The sequence below is a fragment of the Thalassophryne amazonica genome, chromosome 15 (genome assembly GCF_902500255.1).
Source record: "Thalassophryne amazonica chromosome 15, fThaAma1.1, whole genome shotgun sequence".
Taxonomy (NCBI): domain Eukaryota; kingdom Metazoa; phylum Chordata; class Actinopteri; order Batrachoidiformes; family Batrachoididae; genus Thalassophryne; species Thalassophryne amazonica.
The window spans coordinates 22,874,104-22,894,538 of NC_047117.1; the positions used below are offsets into that span (position 1 = coordinate 22,874,104).

The window sequence follows — 20,435 nt, forward strand, 5'->3', positions numbered from 1 at the left end:
ATTTGTAAGAAGCTGCCATGTAAAGGAGAGAAAAAAAATATCACTTTACCCCCACCTCACCGGATCCAATATGAAATTCTGTTTTATTATTATTTTTCTTGTTTAACACCAGGTGCCTTTCTTTACCCAACTCCAGGTTGACAACCAGAATTAACCTCATGTGCTTGATAGTGAAACACACAGACAGTTCATGCCACCTCCACACAGAAAGGAACTAGTTGTTGAGTTTCAACCAAGCATCTGCTTACTATGACACAAGAGTGCTAATTACTATACCATCATGATGTTCAAATTAAGCACACAGTTCCTCCAAATCTACTTGGCCGTTTCACGAGTATCTACAGTAGGCTGCTTAAAACAGTAACCACCACCTATTGTTACGGAGTTACTGTTTCCACAGACACAGACAAAGGCATGGTGACATCACAACATGCCATGATACTATGTACATAGTGGTATAACATGTAAATCTGAAATGTGAACAGGAAGGAGGCAGGCGGGGCAGAACACCTACTGTTAGTCTCTTGGTCTCAGGCTCAGCAATTACACCCTTGTTCTTCAGGTCAAAGTCACCAATGCTGCGTGTCATGGCCAACCTGCCATTGACATTGGGCTGCCCCAAACTATTCCAGGTGATAAAACCTCCACTCTTCTTTACTCTTTAGTTACAGAAAGAGCACAAAGACTCATTTCAAAATAAAAAAATAATAAGACAGTGCAACATCTCAAATAACAGTCACAGATCACGTGCAGAAGGAAGGTCTTTTCCATACATACAGCCAACAGCAGCAGCATGAAATAAATAAGAGATCTGTCAATAAAGTAACGGTCCTTTTTATTTTTTTTAAAAACTATATGGATTTCATTCATATGTTTTTACGTCAGACATGCTTGAACCCTCGTGCGCATGCATGAGTTTTTCCACGCCTGTCGGTGACGTCATTCACCTGTGAGCACGCCTTGGGAAGGAGTGGTCCCACCCCCTCGTCGGATTTTCATTGTCTGGAAATGGTGGAATGAAAAGGACGTTTTTTTCCATCAGAATTTTTTCAGAAGCTGTTAGAAACTGGCACCTGGAAACCATTCATCTGGCTTTCAGTGAAAGTTTTACGGGCTTCACAGAGAATAAGGGCTGTTATTACAGCTTTAAGGAGCCCTTTAAGGACGCTCGGCACGCCGCGCTCCGACGACGCGGCACAAGCCACCGGACCATTTCTAAGTGGATGGCTCTGTGGATACGAGACCGTCGTGTGCACTTTCTCTGGTTATCACAAGAGCTGGACATCAACCATTTTCCGGCAGATTTCACTTTTAACAAGAGATTTTGTCATGGAAAGCCGCGCGGAGGCTTCGCACGTAAAGACCGATTCGCTTTGGAAGCGAGACAAAGGAACACCTCTGTTTCGGCGTGTTAGAGGACAAGTTTGGACATGCCTATCTCGGCTTTCAATGCTTACCAGTCCAGTAAGTATCAGAGAAATTGTGGAGAGCTGGACATGTCCTTTTCATTCCGCCATTTCCAGACAACAAAAATCCGACGAGGGGGCGGGACCACTCCTTCCCAAGGCGTGCTCACAGGCGAATGACGTCACCGACAGGCGTGGAAAAACTCACGCATGCACACGAAGGTTCAAGCATGTCTGAGGTAAAAACATATGAACGAAATCCATATCGTTTTTGAAAAAAATAAAAAAGGACCGTTACTTTATTGACAGACCTCGTATAACCCACAAGACTTCTTTCTCTTTTTGCTCTGTATGCACCACTCTGCATTTAATGATTAGTGATCGATCTCTGCTCCCCTCCACAGCATGTCTTTTTCCTGGTTCTCTCCCTCAGCCCCAACCAGTCCCAGCAGAAGACTGGGAAAATTGATTGATTGATTGAAGACTACATCGACGTACCTTTCTTTTTCATCCCTCCTCTCGGGGACGTGGTCATCAGTGAGTTTTAGAGCCTTGCCCTTGCGGCACAGCATGGCACGGCTGTCGCCTACACTGCCCACTACCAGCTCAATGCCATCCCTCAGCAGTGCCACTGTGGCGGTGGAGCCTGCACTCATGCTGGGTCCTACAGAGACATGAGAGGAAACATTAGAGGCCGAATATAACATACAAGTACATACATATAAATTAAAAACAAAACAACTTAATCAGTTTTCATTATTCACACAAACTACATCTCACACCCACAAACAACATAAAACACGAGCACATGGTTGGGAAGTCATATATGGGATTTATAATGAACTACGATTACACAGTGAACAGCAGTTTAGACACTCACACATGCAGGTCAAACTGTTTCAGCAGAGTTGAGGTCCAGGACGAAAAAGATATACAACTAAGTACATAGAGCTGTATACGAGTATAAGAGAGCGCAGTCGCACTGAGACGTGTGCCAGTAAGGGGGCGTGGTTGCCATTTTTACTTTGGGCAACTCAGTGGATAGCGCGCATCGATGCTCATAGATCTCGTCAATAAACAGCTGGAAAATGCCAGAAAGCTGAGCATACTGGCAATGTCACAACTGGAGCTGAGCATGCTGGCAATGCCACAACTGGAGGAAGAAGGGAGACAACTTTTCCTTCCATAAGTAAGTAGTTTTGGTTATTCTTGTTACTTTCTCTGTGACTTTTGGGCAATAAACTGGTGTATCTGGCAGAGCGTCATGCCTGTGCAATGCATGAATACAACCCCTGGCAAAAATTATGGAATCACCGGCCTCGGAGGATGTTCATTCAGTTGTTTAATTTTGTAGAAAAAAAGCAGATCACAGACATGACACAAAACTAAAGTCATTTCAAATGGCAACTTTCTGGCTTTAAGAAACACTATAAGAAATCAGGAAAAAAAATTGTGGCCGTCAGTAATGGTTACTTTTTTAGACCAAGCAGAGCGAAAAAAATATGGAATCACTCAATTCTGAGGAAAAAATTATGGAATCATGAAAAACAAAAGAACGCTCCAACACATCACTAGTATTTTGATGCACCAACTCTGGCTTTTATAACAGCTTGCAGTCTCTGAGGCATGGTCTTAATGAGTGACAATCTGGCTCCAACTTTCTCTGATTGCTGTTGCCAGATCAGCTTACATACATTACTATTTTTTATTTTAGTCTTTGTTTGCCGTTTTTAATAACATTGTATGTGCAGGTCACTACAATGAAAAGTTTCATATTTTCATTATTGTACTTGAAATGGCATAGTTAAATTTTCTTGATAATAAAAACCAGAAATCATCTTTTAAAACATCTATGTTGTCTTTTTTAATAGAAGTGAATTATAACAAATATTTATATATTTTGAATAAGAATGTTTAAAGATCGAATCAAAAATCGAGATCGAATGATATGCGGAAAAAAATCGTGATTCTTTTTTTTACCCAGATCGCCCAGCCCTAGCTCCAACACATTACTAGTATTTTGTTGCACCACCTCTGGCTTTTATAACAGCTTGCAGTCTCTGAGGCATGGACTTAATGAGTGACAAACAGTACTCTTCATCAATCTGGCTCCAACTTTCTCCGATTGCTGTTGCCAGATCAGCTTTGCAGGTTGGAGCCTTGTCATGGACCATTTTCTTCAACTTCCACCAAAGATTTTCAATTGGATTAAGATCCGGACTATTTGCAGGCCATGACATTGACCCTATGTGTCTTTTTGCAAGGAATGTTTTCACAGTTTTTGCTCTTTGGCAAGATGCATTATCATCTTGAAAAATGATTTCATCATCCCCAAACATCCTTTCAATTGATGGGATAAGAAAAGTGTCCAAAATATCAATGTAAACTTGTGCATTTATTGATGATGTAATGACAGCCATCTCCCCAGTGCCTTTACCTGACATGCAGCCCCATATCATCAATGACTGTGGAAATTTACATGTTCTCTTCAGGCAGTCATCTTTATAAATCTCATTGGAACGGCACCAAACAAAAGTTCCAGCATCATCACCTTGCCCAATGCAGATTCGAGATTCATCACTGAATGTGACTTTCATCCAGTCATCCACAGTCCACGATTGCTTTTCCTTACCCCATTGTAACCTTGTTTTTTCTGTTTAGGTGTTAATGATGGCTTTCGTTTAGCTTTTCTGTATGTAAATCCCATTTCCTTTAGGCGGTTTCTTACAGTTCGGTCACAGACGTTGACTCCAGTTTCCTCCCATTCGTTCCTCATTTGTTTTGTTGTGCGTTTTCGATTTTTGAGACATATTGCTTTAAGTATTCTGTCTTGACGCTTTGATGTCTTCCTTGGTCTACCAGTATAGTATGTTTGCCTTTAACAACCTTCCCATGTTGTTTGTATTTGGTCCAGAGTTTAGACACAGCTGACTGTGAACAACCAACATCTTTTGCAACACTGGGTGATGATTTGCTCTCTTTTAAGAGTTTGATAATCCTCTCCTTTGTTTCAATTGACATCTCTCGTGTTGGAGCCATGACTCATGTCAGTCCACTTGGTGCCACAGCTCTCCAAGGTGTGATCACTCCTTTTTAGATGCAGACTAATGAGCAGATCTGATTTGATGCAGGTGTTAGTTTTGGGGATGAAAATTTACAGGGTGATTCCATAATTTATTCCTCAGAATTGAGTGAGTCCATATTTTTTTCCCTCTGCTTGGTCTAAAAAAGTACCGTTACTGACTGCCACAATTATTTACCTGATTTCTTATAGTGTTTCTTAAAGCCAGAAAGTTGCCATTTGAAATTAGTTTTGTGTCATGTCTGTGATCTGCTTTTTGTCTACAAAATTAAACAACTGAATGAACATCCTCCGAGGCCAGTGATTCCATAATTATCGCCAGGGGTTGTATGAAGTTGTATTCTATATAAAATGTGACTAATGAATGATCACACGAAAAAGATTGATTATTGGATTTTTACTGTTGGTTTTTACAGCTTGGGACTCCGACGAGGGCGGTCGCATCTCCTTCACTCTCCCTTATCTCTGTTCTCTGCCTTTGACCTTCAAGTCCCTACTTCACCAGACTGTGAATTCCTCAAATTATATTGGATTCTGGATCTATTGTACTACTATTGGATTAACCATGGAATTGATCAGCTGGTCTCTGAACGCTATTGACACCATTTTTCTACAAGAAGGTCAGGACCGGGGGATCCTGCCTGCCCAGATGGAACGTATCCTGCGGGCTATGTCCTCGACTCCTGGAGTTCCTGGCGTGTGGCATGCTTGGCGCCTTTCTCTGTGGAGGACATCGAGGACCTATTCATTTTTGGTCTTATGGTAGTAGGGCTGGTACTTTTTGGCTTATGTGCTGCCCTGATCTACCGGAAAATTGGCAAGACGGCAGCATCAAGAACCACGGCCCCTCGCTTGTCCGTCATGATTAACAAGGTTGGCAAGCAGTGCATTCTCAGACTGTGATGACTCTTGAACTCAGACGCAAATTGAATGACATCTTGGAGCAGATGCGTGCCTTGCAGTTGAAGCTGAAGATTTCAGAGGCCGGTGAATATTCTTAATTCATAATTGGGAATATTATTAAATCATAATTGAGATTTGGTTGTGCAAGTGGAACTGTTAAAAGGGGATTTCACTGCTGAAACTATAACATTACAGGCTTATCAAGGCCTGAAGGTCAAACTGCCCCGCTGTCTCCTCCAGAGGGATTTGTTTCAGCCTGGGGAACATTGGCTGTTTCTTATCTCATCTCACAAAGACAAACTGTTTTTCACAGGACTGAAACATGTTCCATTCCCTTCCCCCACCCCCTCCCTCCCCATCAACACCTCCCCTCTCCAGTGCCCGCAGGGGCTGCACAGTTTTTAGCTGCGGCAGGCCCCCGTTCCCCCCAAGCTGGCAGCGGTGCGACTCCAGTTGCAGCGGCTACCACATACTCACATCGCCTCAATTTGGAAAACGGACTGTTTCAAGTTTATTGCACATAAACAATGTCAAATGTATATGTGTTGTCTTAATTCTGATGTGTGCCATTATTACGGTAAACAAGTAATAATTGTGGCTTAATTGCTGTTTGTCTGTGGAAATGTCGTTGTTGTAATGACAATGATAATAAAGCTATACATCCATAACTTCTGAAGGGCCTGTACCCAATCTGACGATTTAGAAACCACCTGGAATGGAATTTTGCTCAAAGCTAAATTAATTCAGTCAACAGAAAAAATAGATTTACCATGTGGAATTAATTAATGCAGCCTGTGTAACCAGTCTGGATTGTGTGTGTCGTGATTTTGTGCCTTATGTCTGCAGAATTTGGAACATATCGGATCTGTGGAAAATTTATACACTAAAGCCACCTTGACACTTTTTTGATCTTGGCACAAATTTGATCCCCACACTATGCCGCGCAATTCGTCATGCCAATGCAACCCGCTTTTGTCTCACGGTGCCACGCTATGTAACAATAAAATAATAATTTAGGAGCAGATGACACATTAGCGCTCAGAACTTGGCTGATGAAACCATCTCTCATCGCTCCCAGAATCACAGAGAAATTATCCACACCTGCAGCCTGTCTCGTGCACGTTGTGCGGCAGAGAAGGCATTTTGGCATCATCTCAAAGGTAATTATTTCTAATATATATATACTGTAATGTTTGGTAAAACAGTTGCATTTTCATTCCTTTTTATGATAACATTTCATATCCGGGCACTTCCAATATTTTGCCTGGTTAGAAAATGCCGACTCGCTCTCCATGAAGGAACATTCGCGTTAGGCAGGCAGCCTTGCAACTGCGCTCTCTCGTACTCATATACAGCTCTATGTCTAAGTACAATGAAACAATTTCATTGTTCATAATAACTAACATCACATGAAATAGTCTCCAGCACTTCTATATTATAAAAAAAAAAAAAAAAAAAGCATTTTTGCTCATTTCCCTTTACCTATTCTGGGGAGGCAACTGATCAATTTACCAGGATGAAAGATTCACAACTCAAGAGCTATTTCAGAAAAGTGTCAAGAATTTTATATACTTAAAATTTTTTATTGTTGCCAAAAATGACAGAACAATTTTAATGTTGTTTGTCGGTCACCTGCCCCTGGTTGTTCATGGTCACCACAGCAGATCCAGTACACAGTGATGAAAGTTATGTGGGAGGAGGAACCAAAGCAGAATTTTTATGGTGAGTATGTGGGGCCGGAGAACCGACCACAAAGCAGCAATATGCGAGTGCGAAAAAGCCAAAAGGTGGTGTGAGGTTCGGGGAACCTCCCCTATGAAATGTTGAAACACTACATGATCAGGGATGCATTCTGGTGCACTACGGCGATCAAATCCTGTCTGACTTGTGATTAACAAGTTAGAACTTTATCCATGACTCCATAGACAAAGTTAGCTATTTATATATGACAGCAATATAACATTATGACACATTACCACTGCTGAGTTAGTATGATATTCGTGCCATCTTCTTGCAACTTTAATGGTGGCTGGCAAACCTGTTGTGCATTATTGCTGAATGTGCTTGCTCAGGGCAGTTGGCAAGGTTAGACCTTACCCACGTGAAGCACTTTGAGGCAGCTTTGTTGTGATCTGGTGCTGTATAAATAAACTGAATTTTGCCACCAACTAGCCAGGAGTGCATAGCAGCAAAGTGACAGAACAACAAATTCAAAGCCCTGAACTCAAAATGTTCAGTAAAACTAGAAAATAAACAGGCAATAAATAAATAAATAAATAGTATTTAAATTTAGTTAAAGTACAAAAAGTGTAAGTACTCAATGGAGAATGGGCCATTTCACAAAAAACAAAACAAAAAAAACAACAACAACAACAAAAAAAAAACCCATTACTACACGATATTTGATGATTCCATTTTGTCTTCGTGATATCGCGGCATCTTTCAGTTCTGTGTTCAGTGACACTGTGCAACACAAACCGCATTATAATAAATCTAATAATATAATATAATCTCCACCTCAGACACATAGCTGATATGACAAAGCGATTGTGTTTTAAAACGAGCCCAAAACTCCACAGAACACTAATTAACACACTGATATCGGGTCAGGGAGATTGTTAACTCTACAGACACATACCGAACAGTACAGTCTGTCCCATTTTCTATCAAGCTGGCGGAATTTTGTATTTAGTCGTCCAGCATTCCAACAAATAAAAATAAAAAAATGGATGCAGCTTCCAGTTGTATTATTTCAGCTGGAAAAAAGTATGCCTGGAAATACCCAGAAAACTTTCATCACTGAGTACAGATCAACAATGGGATTTGGCACAAGTTATACACCAGATGTGCAAGGGCACTTTTAATAATTCTTGTTATTGCAGATTGAAGCATTATCACAAGGGATGCAGCATTATTTTTGGTGCATCCTGACAAATTAAGTCATAAACAAGGGGAAATTAGCTTAATTTCTTCTGCTGTCGATAAATGCTCAGAAATGTTTGCCTGTGGGAAAAGTCAACTTCGGTGACATCATGTTAGGGATCGCCCCTAACGGGGAATATGACGAAATGGTGAACAGGTATATTTTGGGAGGGTCCATCATAACCAGTCATGGTGTTCATTAGTTGTGCAGTTTTCCCATGGATAAGATTTTTGAGAGAGAACTGGAAGTGTTTTGCACACACACCTTCCACAAAGACTGGAGAATTGCAGCCGAGCACAGTGTGTGAAATGTGCTTCAAAAACTACTTGGAGCCGGAGTTACGGAGAAAAAATAATTTTATCTGTGTGTTTAAAGGTAGGAACACGAAAACTTTGAGATAAAGTGACTGCCGCTGGAATCCTAACGTGAGAGACGTGTGGTAGACATCGGACCCGCTACCAGCTTTTTTACGGCATTTCCTGCTTACTGGATCAATGACTGAACAGACAAATGACAGATGGAAGCAACACAAACACGATCATCGGAGATCGGATCTTTAGTGACAGTCGTGTTCCTTATCCTACATGGCTGCTGTGTGGAAACGCAGGAGAACTCAGCTGGATGCAGCTCTCAGAGTATGTATTTATTACTTTGTGGTATTCAGTCTCATTTTGATGTAGGTTTTTTTTCTACAACCCCTGGCAAAAATTATGGAATCACCGGCCTCAGAGGATGTTCATTCAGTTGTTTAATTTTGTAGAAAAAAAGCAGATCACAGACATGACACAAAACTAAAGTCATTTCAAATGGCAACTTTCTGGCTTAAGAAACACTATAAGAAATCAAGAAAAAAAGATTGTGGCAGTCAGTAACGGTTACTTTTTTAGACCAAGCAGAGGAAAAAAATATGGAATCACTCAATTCTGAGGAAAAAATTATGGAATCACCCTGTAAATTTTCATCCCCCAAATTAACACCTGCATCAAATCAGATCTGCTCATTGACATTGACCCTATGCCATGACATTGACCCTATGTGTCTTTTTGCAAGGAATGTTTTTGCAGTTTTTGCTCTATGGCAAGATGCATTATCATCTTGAAAAATGATTTCATCATCCCCAAACATCCTTTCAATTGTCCAAAATATCAACATAAACATGTGCATTTATTGATGATGTAATGACAGCCATCTCCCCAGTGCCTTTACCTGACATGCAGCCCCATATCATCAATGACTGTGGAAATTTACATGTTCTCTTCAGGCAGTCATCTTTATAAATCTCATTGGAAAGGCACCAAACAAAAGTTCCAGCATCACCTTGCCCAATGCAGATTCGAGATTCATCACTGAATATGACTTTCATCCAGTCATCCACAGTCCACAATTGCTTTTCCTTAGCCCATTGTAACCTTGTTTTTTTTCTGTTTAGGTGTTAATGATGCCTTTCGTTTAGCTTTTCTGTATGTAAACCCCATTTCCTTTAGGCGGTTTCTTACAGTTCGGTCACAGACGTTGACTCCAGTGTCCTCCCATTCGTTCCTCATTTGTTTTGTTGTACATTTTTCGATTTTTGAGACATATTGCTTTAAGTTTTCTGTCTTGACGCTTTGATGTCTTCCTTGGTCTACCAGTATGTTTGCCTTTAACAACCTTCCCATGTTGTTTGTATTTGGTCCAGAGTTTAGACACAGCTGACTGTGAACAACCAACATCTTTTGCAACACTGGGTGATGATTTGCTCTCTTTTAAGAGTTTGATAATCCTCTCCTTTGTTTCAATTGACATCTCTCGTGTTGGAGCCATGATTCATGTCAGTCCACTTGGTGCAACAGCTCTCCAAGGTGTGTTCACTCCTTTTTAGATGCAGACTAACGAGCAGATCTGATATGATGCAGGTGTTAGTTTTGGGGATGAAAATTTACAGGGTGATTCCATAATTTTTTCCTCAGAATTGAGTGATTCAATATTTTTTCCTCTGCTTGGTCTAAAAAAGTAACCGTTACTGACTGCCACAATCTTTTTTTCTTGATTTCTTATAGTGTTTCTTAAAGCCAGAAAGTTGCCATTTGAAATGACTTTAGTTTTGTGTCATGTCTGTGATCTGCTTTTTTTCTACTGAATGAACATCCTCCGAGGCCGGTGATTCCATAATTTTTGCCAAGGGTTGTAAATACAAAAAGCAACCCAGACTGAAGTACTGTCTTGAGTCCAAGCATGGAACTAAGTGACCACAGGCGCAGCAGATTGACCTTCAGCTAGCTAAAAGTCAAGTTAAAGACTTGAAAAAAAATTATTTAGAATTTGGTATGTTTTTTTTTTTTTTTCAAAGACAGCACCGACTGGAGCAAGATGTGCCCTTTAAAAAACACAATTCCAGCCAATGTTATTACTGTTGGCAAAGTTGGTAAAAGTGGATATGTAATATGCTGTAAACGATAAACAATTGCTTGGGGAAAGCCAATTTGATAAAACACCATTTAGCATCAGCCAATGCATTTGTGTTAACATTCATTAGCTTGCTCTTACAACTTAGTAAATGTCATTTTGCTAACTGTGCAAAGAAAAACCACTACAAATAGAATTTGACAATTTCCAACTTGCCATATTAACAGAATAAGATTGCTATAATGATATAATAAATCCAGCATAGTCATGGACTAGACCGAGCTCTGATAAGACATATCTTACACATTTTGAACTTAAGTGTGGTCTGACAAGAGCTTGCATTCACTTGGTGAAACAAGAAAAGGAAGAAAGAGAGGAGTGAGAGAAAGATAGGGAACCTTCCAGTAGTCCAGGATAAAATGACCCGCTGGACTGTTCTTCAATATCTAGCCTCTCGTCATCCACAATGGTGCCAAGGGCCTCCAGCTCTTAGCTGGGTCTGCAGCTGCCGTAGATAACATGCACACACACACATACAGGCATAGTGGGACATTTCACAGTGCGGCCGATGCAAGGCCACATAAAAGATATACTAACTTTTTTTTCTTAAATCAATAGACACCTTATCAAATATTAAAATAGAAATAAAGTGACAGCTGACTTAAGTCAAGGCAAACTGATAACAGTCTATTCAAACAGGATAACCCTGCAGAATTGAGACTTTATGGGTAACTAGGACAAATGTGTGCATTAATTTACATTAAGGATGCACAATCCCAAGTCAGAAAAAAAGTTGGGAAGATATATTAAATGGGAGCAGAACAGTGATCCTTACGTTTACTTACTTACTTTACTTGAGGTCATTTCAATTCACACTATAAACCTGAGATACATTCTTTTTTGTGTGGTCAAGTTCATTTAATTTGTTAGTATACATTTAATCCTGCATTTAAGGCTCGCAATGCATAGCAAAAAAAAAAAAAATTAGGGCTAATAATGAGGTGAAAAATATTAAAGATGCTATTTCAAGCAAAGAATGATTGGAAAATATTTGCATATTTATCACACTACAGTGGATAATTCAAGGACCCTAGAAGAATTTCTGCATGTAAAGCACAAGGGTGCAACCCTAAGCTGAACACCAGTGAGCTCTGATCCCTTAGATGGCACTGCATCAAGAACAGTAATTCATCAATAGCTGATATAACCATGTGGGAAAGGGATTACTTTAGGAAACCTTTGCCAAGCATTACAATAGAAGTTATATTCACAAATGGCACTTAAAACATGACTTGTCCAGAAGTGGTGTCAAATTCTTTGGGCTCAGAGGCATCTGGATTTAAACCACCACAAAATGGAAATATATTATGGTCAGATAAATGAGTATTTTAGACTTAAAATGGATGCAGTATGCTCCAGACCAACAATCAAAAGGACTATCCAGACCATTATCAGCAACAAGTCCAACAGATGGAAGGACTGTCATGGTATGGGATCGCATCTGTGACCTTGGCAAATGTAATTTACACTAATGTGATGGCAGCATTAATGTAAAAATATACACGGTTTAAGAGCAACATATGCTGCCTTGAAGATGACATCTTTACCAGCAACCATGCATTTTTCAATAAGGCAATGCAAAACCACATTCTACACATAAAAAAAAAAAAAAAATCATGGCTGTGTTTGCCAAATAAAATTCTAAGTAAATGTAAATATCACTGCTTTCCTCCCATTTTCCATATCTTCTCAACTTTTTTAAATTATGGTTTTAGAACATAAACTTAACATTATGTTCTGTGCCAGTGAAACAGTGACAATTATATGACTGCTCGACTTCTGTTTGGTGAATACAGTCGGGTGCATAAATATTTGGGCAGTGACAACTATTGTAATTTTACCTGTGTAGACCACCGCAATTGAGTTGAAATGACAACCAAGATGAGAGTGAAGTGCAGACTTATCTTTGATCCAAAGGGTTTAATAAAATATCACATTAACCATTTAGGCAAACAGACTGTTTATGTTATATGTAACTGTATTTAATAAAAAAATAAATAAAACTATCCAATTATCTTCCCTTGAAGACATTAAACTAGAATTCTTTTTTTTGTATGCACAGCGCCATGTGGTGTGCTGCCATTGATTCAAAGAAATCCACCAACTGGTTTAAAAGAGCCTGTATCACTGACAGATGGATGAGGTCATTCATCCCAGGTGGGAAGCGATCCTGTGTCCGTCTTACTCTGAGGTAACAGTGCTAACCATGAAGCCAATTTGTCGCCAGCTTTGTCTTCAATAAGTGAAAAAAAAAACATGCTTTAAAGGGTTGAAGTAAGGTAATTGATTTGAAAAATATTTTCTCTTTGCCTTGAGACATTCTACATGCTCACACAACACTGCCTCCACCATGTTTGACAGATGATGTGGTATACTTCAGGTCAGTAGCCATTCCTTTTCTTCTCCATACTCCTCTCTTCCAATTATTCTGCTACAAGTTAATCATCGTTTCACTGATCCAAAAAAAAATCATGGGAACTGGGCAGCCTTTCTGTCAGCTCCTGGTAACATCTAATCTGGCCTGGCTGTTCTTGAGCGTCAGTGGCTTGCACCTTGTCATAAAGCTTCTGTATTTATATTCATGACTGTCTTTGGATTGTTCACTTTGACAATGATACGTCTACCTCTTCCAGTTTTGTTGACTTGCCTAGATGTTATGAATGAGTTTTCTTCAAAATAAATATTTTTTAAAATCTTGTCTCTTGTGGTATTCTGGACCTTTTAAGTGTGGCTTAGCTCATGAGTTCTTTTACAAATGCACCAAAATGTTGGGTTGGTCACTCCTAAAGGTTGGGCTATTTGCTACCACTCCTAGCATTAAAGGTGAAAGTCTACACTATAAGCCTATCTTGCCTATTTTCTTCTAACCCTATTGTGGTGGTGTACAGAAGAAAAATTACAAAAAATAAAATAAAATAAAAAATTGTCTCACTGTCCAAATACCTCAATACTGTACTCTATGTATCATTGAATTAATCTAGTCCAGTGTTTTAGGCTCACATTTCTATAAGAAATTCTAAGGATTGAAAGCTTATGTAAATGTTACATTTTGAAAAAGGAAAAAAGTCTAAGACTCCATACAAATCTATACCCAGAATGTATATGTATATGAAACATGAAAATACCTACCATTTGGGGTGAAGTGGAGGTGTCTTGCCAGAGCTTTGTCTATTTCAAGGAAGGCTTTAGTTAAAACTACTTCCAGATTGTCCTCTTGTGCCACAAAGTCCCTGAAACACAAGCAAAGGACTACACTGAAGAGGTCAGATACAAAGGAATTTTCCTTATATGTGACATCATGTAAAACTGTAATCACAGTTTTTTCAAGCTAAAATCTAAAGAAAAGCTGTACCAGGTGGAGCAGAGTCATCTGCTCCAACACATTATGCTTTTTTTCAAGACACTATGAACTAGTTCAGAATGATGGTACCAAAAGTGAACTCTATCCAATATCTGGCCCAGAATTTTTCCCGTTCCCACCTTCAAATAAAAACTGAAACTTTCTTCATAATTGACTCACTCATTGTTCACACATTTGACTGTACTTTCTCCCCCCCCAACATGAGCTTAGACCTGAATCATCTCTGACTGACAGAAGGTCTTGTTTTATCTGTGTGATCCATTTCCAACTTTTCTGAGACAGGTGTCACGGTTCAACAGAGTGATGATGATATGACTGTGGACAAATGGAGCTTTTCTTCAAACTTTCTGCCATTTTCATTTTGCTATTGTTTTCGGTTCTGTACTTTTAGAATGCCTGCTGTATCCTGCCTCCGTAGGTGAGCCGAATTAGCTGTGACTTTGCTTTGAAGGAAACCATATACTGTATATATACTGGACAAAGCCTGCGTAATGTCACCCATTGGTTTTCTATAGAGACCCCCAACAATATGTTTGTACAACTGCACTTTTGCTCACTGTGTCATCACCAAGCTGAGACACTCAAACACACTGTCCCCCTCGCTCTCCTGCAGAGTGCAGCCAGGACAGAGAGGGCAGAGATTTGCACCCAGGAGAAAAAAAACAGAGACACGAGTCTTAAAATCAATTTCTGAACGCAACAAGCATGTTTCCTAGGGGATGTATTAAATTTTATATCTTGCGTCCAGCATTGATTTCGTGTCAGCAGATGCTGCCTTTTGGCAGCCCAATTGATGGAAATTTGTCATAGCAACGGAGAACCTTAACCCCTGTATATATATTAAAAACATACATACAAGTAATGGCAAATTATGTAAAAATATGCCCAATAAGCCAAAAGTATGATCCAAAAGTGGAGGCACACTGTCCCACATCTGTATCTGTCAGAATCCAAACTTTCATAGCTGAATAAGCAGTAGTTTATACAGAGTTACTGCTAGAAATTTTGTGGCTCCACTGACTCCATTAATCCTACACATGCTCTGATAGTCGAAAGGAACAATTAGTCCACTTAATAGGCATGAGCCCACTTGTGTTTTACTTACGGGAAAGCAGGCAATATGCTCACTAAGTGAGACAGTACGTGTGCCACATGTCAGCACTTCAGCTTTAACAGAGACAAGCAATTAAACAATCAGGCACTGTGCAAAAAAGTTGCATGAATGTGACTGAGAAGTGAAACATAACTAATGTTCTCCACCAGAAGACACAAACATGAAGAGCCTTAAAACAAAATGTGGGAAAGTGTAAAATGAACACTGCAGTATTTGCAACTAGAAAGAACAATCTTCATTTTACTTTTGGCAGTTATTGTATTTTCCATCAACTTATCCAATATTAGAATTTTTCTCCTTATTAAGCAGCTTAACCAACCGCTGCTGCATGGATCATGTCACACTTCACAAATGAGTTTAAATATGACTAAAAATATAATCGGTGTTGCCACAGATACTTTGAAAAGTTACTTTTTACAGTTACTTTATTAGAAAAAAGTAACTAGCAATCCAACTTAGTTATTTTAAGATTGACTACTCAGAAAAGTAACTATTAGTTTCTTTGCTGATTACTCAATATTAAGAGTAACCAACTTAGATTACTAGTTACCTTATTAGTTACAAGTTGTCGGCAGCTGCTAATAACGTAACTGTATAAAGCTGCTAATGAAGCAACTTAATAAAGTAACAAAAAAAGTAACTTTTCAAAGTATGTGTGGCAACATGGATATAATAGACCTGTATAAAAGACCCAATCGCAATCATTGGGGTGGAGACACCAATTTATATTTAATCCACTAGATGGCAGATGCAGCCTGTGAGCTTTTACCAGCAGCCATCATCTTGCTTAGCGTTATTCCACGTCGTCAAGCATCAAGATTAAATAGAAATCCATGATGCACTGACTTAAACTTGGGTTAAAATGATCTGAAAATGCTGTTTTGTGCAGCATTCAGGTGCAGCGGCAAGCTGTCAAAGGATTGTCAGCTGGTTAAATAAAGGTTAAATGAATAAAAAATAAATAATAATACATTATGGAGTGAGCTTTGTTAAGTGTGTATTATATGTAATATTAATGTTGTGGAGAAATTACTAAAATTGCTGAAACAAAGGTTAGAAAATGATTTATTTTTTGTGTCACTCTGTATTTTGTAGTCACTTCAGTTTTCCTGCCTGAATGCTTTGACATGATAAATATTGCACCATTTGTTTAGCGAAATAAATAGAAGTCTCACTTTCATTAATCCCAAGTTATCCCTTTTTAGCCTCAGGTTTTTCAATTCTGAGATATTCTGTCAGAACAAATTCACAGAATGTTAATGCCTTTTCTCTCAATTTGGATTCATATGACAGCTGTTTTGACATTGTATATTCTACTAATATAATGAGATTAATTTCTCTATGACATACTGAACAGTCCTATGTAGTGTTTTCAGATTTCTTTCAACTTGATCCAGGAATTATTGAATAATCATACTTTCACCCTGGCTGGGATGGCTGTTTAATTTTATTTATTTTTGATATTTTCACAGAGAAGTGTTCCGTAAAAGCGGCCCCACAGGTGGGTTAAGTGCAGTCTTTAATATTAATATCTTTAATATGCTGCGATCGCTTGAGCATCCGAAGCTCTACTTTCACCCCTGATTATTTCCCCATCTTTAACTTAGTAATGAAATGAATTAAGGATCACACTAGTATCTCATATTGTGGCAGACAATGTGTTTGACAAAGTGATATTTTTTACCTGGACTGGGACGAACAAATTCATTCAAGTCTATTATATAAATAGTGTGATCCTCTTCTGTACTTTTTTGACAAATAGTGGCTGTAAAAAAAAATATTTTTTTTTTTTTTTTTACGCCCACCAAGAACAATGACAGCCATACAAACTGGCTAAATTAGGTAAAATGCTATTTATAGGTGAAAATCACCAAAAATCTCACACCCAGAGAACCACAATTCATCTGCAACTACAATTAGTTGTATCACTATGTTAAAAACTGGAGTTAATGTGGCACAACACACAAGCAAACAAATACTAAATGATGAGTGACAGCTGCTGTACAGCAGGCCAGGCCAATAATCAAAAGTACCTGACAACACACAAAAAATACCAAATTAAAGAGTTGATATACTGAATAAAGATGCAACATAAATGGTTCCTTCTTTTCAAAATTCACTTTTTGACAAGTGAGACTCATACTCCACTGTGACTTATACTCCAGAAAATACGGTAGCATCGTTATTTCCTTACTTGATGTATTTTTCCATGTATTTGTCACAATAGTCAGCTGCTTCAGGCCCACCATGCCCATCAAACACAGCAAAATAAAGGATGTTGTCAGTCATTTGGGAAACCTGGAAACGGTCTTCATTTTCCTTGCGTTGACCAATAAGTGAAGCACAGCCCACCTTGGATAAGCTGACCTTGGGAATAGGCGTGCCGTAACGGATGCTGGGAGGCAGCATAATAGGTTCATCAATACGATCATCCCAGATACCAAACGAATCCCATGTCGCTGGCTGGCCACTGCTGTCTGGATCAAACCTTGTATTACTATATAATCTTGCTGAAGATTTGAAAAGCTGTTTCTGGGTGACAAGGAGTTGATGGTGGAGTGGGAGTAGGGCCATACGAAAAGGACCACTACGACCCAGATGAAGCCCACTGCATCTTGCCAGTCGAGTGAAAAAGGTTGATGACATCACCCTAGCAGCACAAATACTGGAGAAGCTCTGTATGCAAAAGGAGATGGATGTGCTGTCCAAAAAAGAGAGAAATTAGGTAGTTAGACTGGATGCAGAATTTCAGTAATTATTAGACAGAAAAAATGTTTTTTACCTGTAGTAGGGGTCTATACTGGGTCACGGTATTATTAAAACACCAGTCTAAGATGTTCGGTACACATGTAATCCCGTCCCTATATTTTTGATGTATCAGCGATTCGAGTGGAGGGCACGTGTGTGGTGGGCACATGTATAAATTCCAGCCCAATCTGAACCGGCAGTATGAATCTAATAAGTCACATTCAAAAACTTTGAATCATCAGTAATCTTCCACACAGAATCGTCCGCCCTCATCGCTGACCTGCACCATCCAGAGGAGGAAGAAGAAATCACCATCCGGAATTATCCGCACTGACGATGCCTTCCAAAAATGGTCAAATCAAAATACACTTTAATAGGTAGTCTAAATTTTCGGGGTCCACAACTTGACTGCCAGTAAAGCTGAAATGTGACTTACATATGTGCTAGTTAATGGGGCTCACCTGTAATACTTAATTTCAGCCATCTTGTGTAAGCAATAACTGAAAAACCAAGAAATACCATCATTGTTTGCATTGATCTTGAAAGGGCATACAAGGATAAACTGATTAAAATATGAACTTTGATGCAGCAGATTAACTGAAAAAAATAACTACTGAGCCCATGCAATATCCATAGATATGCCTGGTACCTCCTGGACATGGTGCCCTCATGCAAGCTCACAATTTAATATAGCAGCTGCAGGGAGACACATGATGCCTAATGCACTGTCAAATAATGGACAAAATACACAAGAGAGCAGAAAAGCAAAAGTGGAATTAAAGGATGGGTAGAACATATGAATGGGGGTGATTGCAAAAAAAAATTTCATTCATACTGCAAATCTGAAAACCATTTTGAAACACTATTGGGTTGATCATTGCTCTGCAGTCTGTATGAAAAGGAAAACATGACATGTTGTGCTGCCATCCACTGAATGCACATCCATTTGAAATGATTGACTTCACATTCAAAGTGGCTATCTGTACATAGCCATATTGAGAATATAAAGTTTTATCAGTACGTAGCCGTGCTAATCATCTCTTAGGGATGGCACGCTACCACTTTTTCCATGTCAAACATGATGCAGATACTGGAACTTTCAGTATCTGCTGACACCAGTCAGTTAGCCTTTTCCCTGTCTTAAAACAATCTGTGTTTATTAGGGGTGTCACAATTAATGTAGGGATGGGACCGATCCAATCCCAGATTGGTATCGGGTTGTGATAACGACGTAATTCACGCATTGGAAAATACCGATCCAACCCGCGATATTTTCCGATACCAGAGAAGAGCCACTGTGAATCATCTCAACTGCTTTTTGCTCTCTGCTTGTTTACTGTCGAGTGGAAGGAGGAGAGGGGGAGGGTTCAAATAGTCTGTTCATCGAGCACGGATGAAAATGTGTGCTAAAAAGCTAGCCGTTTCACTGTCCCGAGGCTGTAAAATGCCATCTCAGCATGCAGCCGAGGAGGACAGCGAACAGAGAGTCTATCTGCTGAAAGGGAAGAAAAGTCTCCATTAAAATCCTGCGCATGAGCATCGATGATACATTTATTTTATTGTTGAAAGGCTGCGTGTTTCCCAAAAGTTCAAAGTTTGAGCAACATGGAAACAGCGAGAAAGAAAAAAGAGAGAGACAGAGGGAGAGAGAAAGACAGAGAGAGAGAGTGCTGTCTTTTCTATTTAAGTCTATAAAAATAAGTCTATAAAAATCTATAAAAAATAAAAGTACTTAATTCATTCACCAAAACATCAAATCTAGGCTTTCATCTTAGATACACCTTCTGGCAAATTGTAGCTCAACTTTCAGGTCTCCTTTTTAAGAAAATCCTCATATAAAAATCAACAATAACGCTAATAATAATAATAATAATATTAAAGCAAACAGAGCTCTGGTATCGGATTGGAAAAGTATCTATATCAGCAGATATCCAAATTGATGCATCAGGATTTGCTCAGAAGTGAAAAATTGTGGATCAGTGCATCCCTAAATATATGTATTTGTATTGAACCTTACTGTAAATCCATGATGGTTCGGTGCACAGAACTGCACACAGAATACAAAGTACGACTCTGCACAGTATGATTATAGACACCTGCTTATTTATTTCCATATGTCACTGACATTTCGTCTCATTTCCACAGACTGTGTCACTCTAGTTCCATGATCTGTGCAGGAGGTAGCACCAGACCCTCGTGCAAGAGATGTGCTCACACACCTCAGTGTGCTGTCTGTGTCTAAGGGTAAAGGAGGAACCCACGAGCCAGGCAGTTAAAGCGAGTGAAGAGATTATTCATATCAGAAACACTGGAACCATAAACGGAATTAGTTAATTTACCTTTTTCTTCAGAACCATAATCCTAAAAGTGAAAATATACTGATGTGCATTTTTGTGTTAAATCTCAGTCCCAGGATGAGCTAAGTGAGCATTTGTGTTTACACAGAAAACGTC

General features: G+C 39.2%; 1 protein-coding gene across 1 annotated transcript in view; it reads right to left on the reverse strand.

Moving 5' to 3' along the window:
• Positions 1–20,435, reverse strand: part of ppm1k (protein phosphatase, Mg2+/Mn2+ dependent, 1K) — a 28,639-nt gene that overhangs the window by 4,592 nt on the left and 3,612 nt on the right. Inside the window, exons 2-5 of the mRNA XM_034188604.1 lie at positions 17,429–17,935; positions 13,889–13,989; positions 1,905–2,070; positions 515–659 (exon numbers count right to left, since the gene is read on the reverse strand). Of these exons, the coding sequence (XP_034044495.1) occupies positions 515–659; positions 1,905–2,070; positions 13,889–13,989; positions 17,429–17,880 (864 nt within the window). The 5' untranslated portion in view covers positions 17,881–17,935. The remainder of the gene's footprint in view (positions 1–514; positions 660–1,904; positions 2,071–13,888; positions 13,990–17,428; positions 17,936–20,435) is intronic.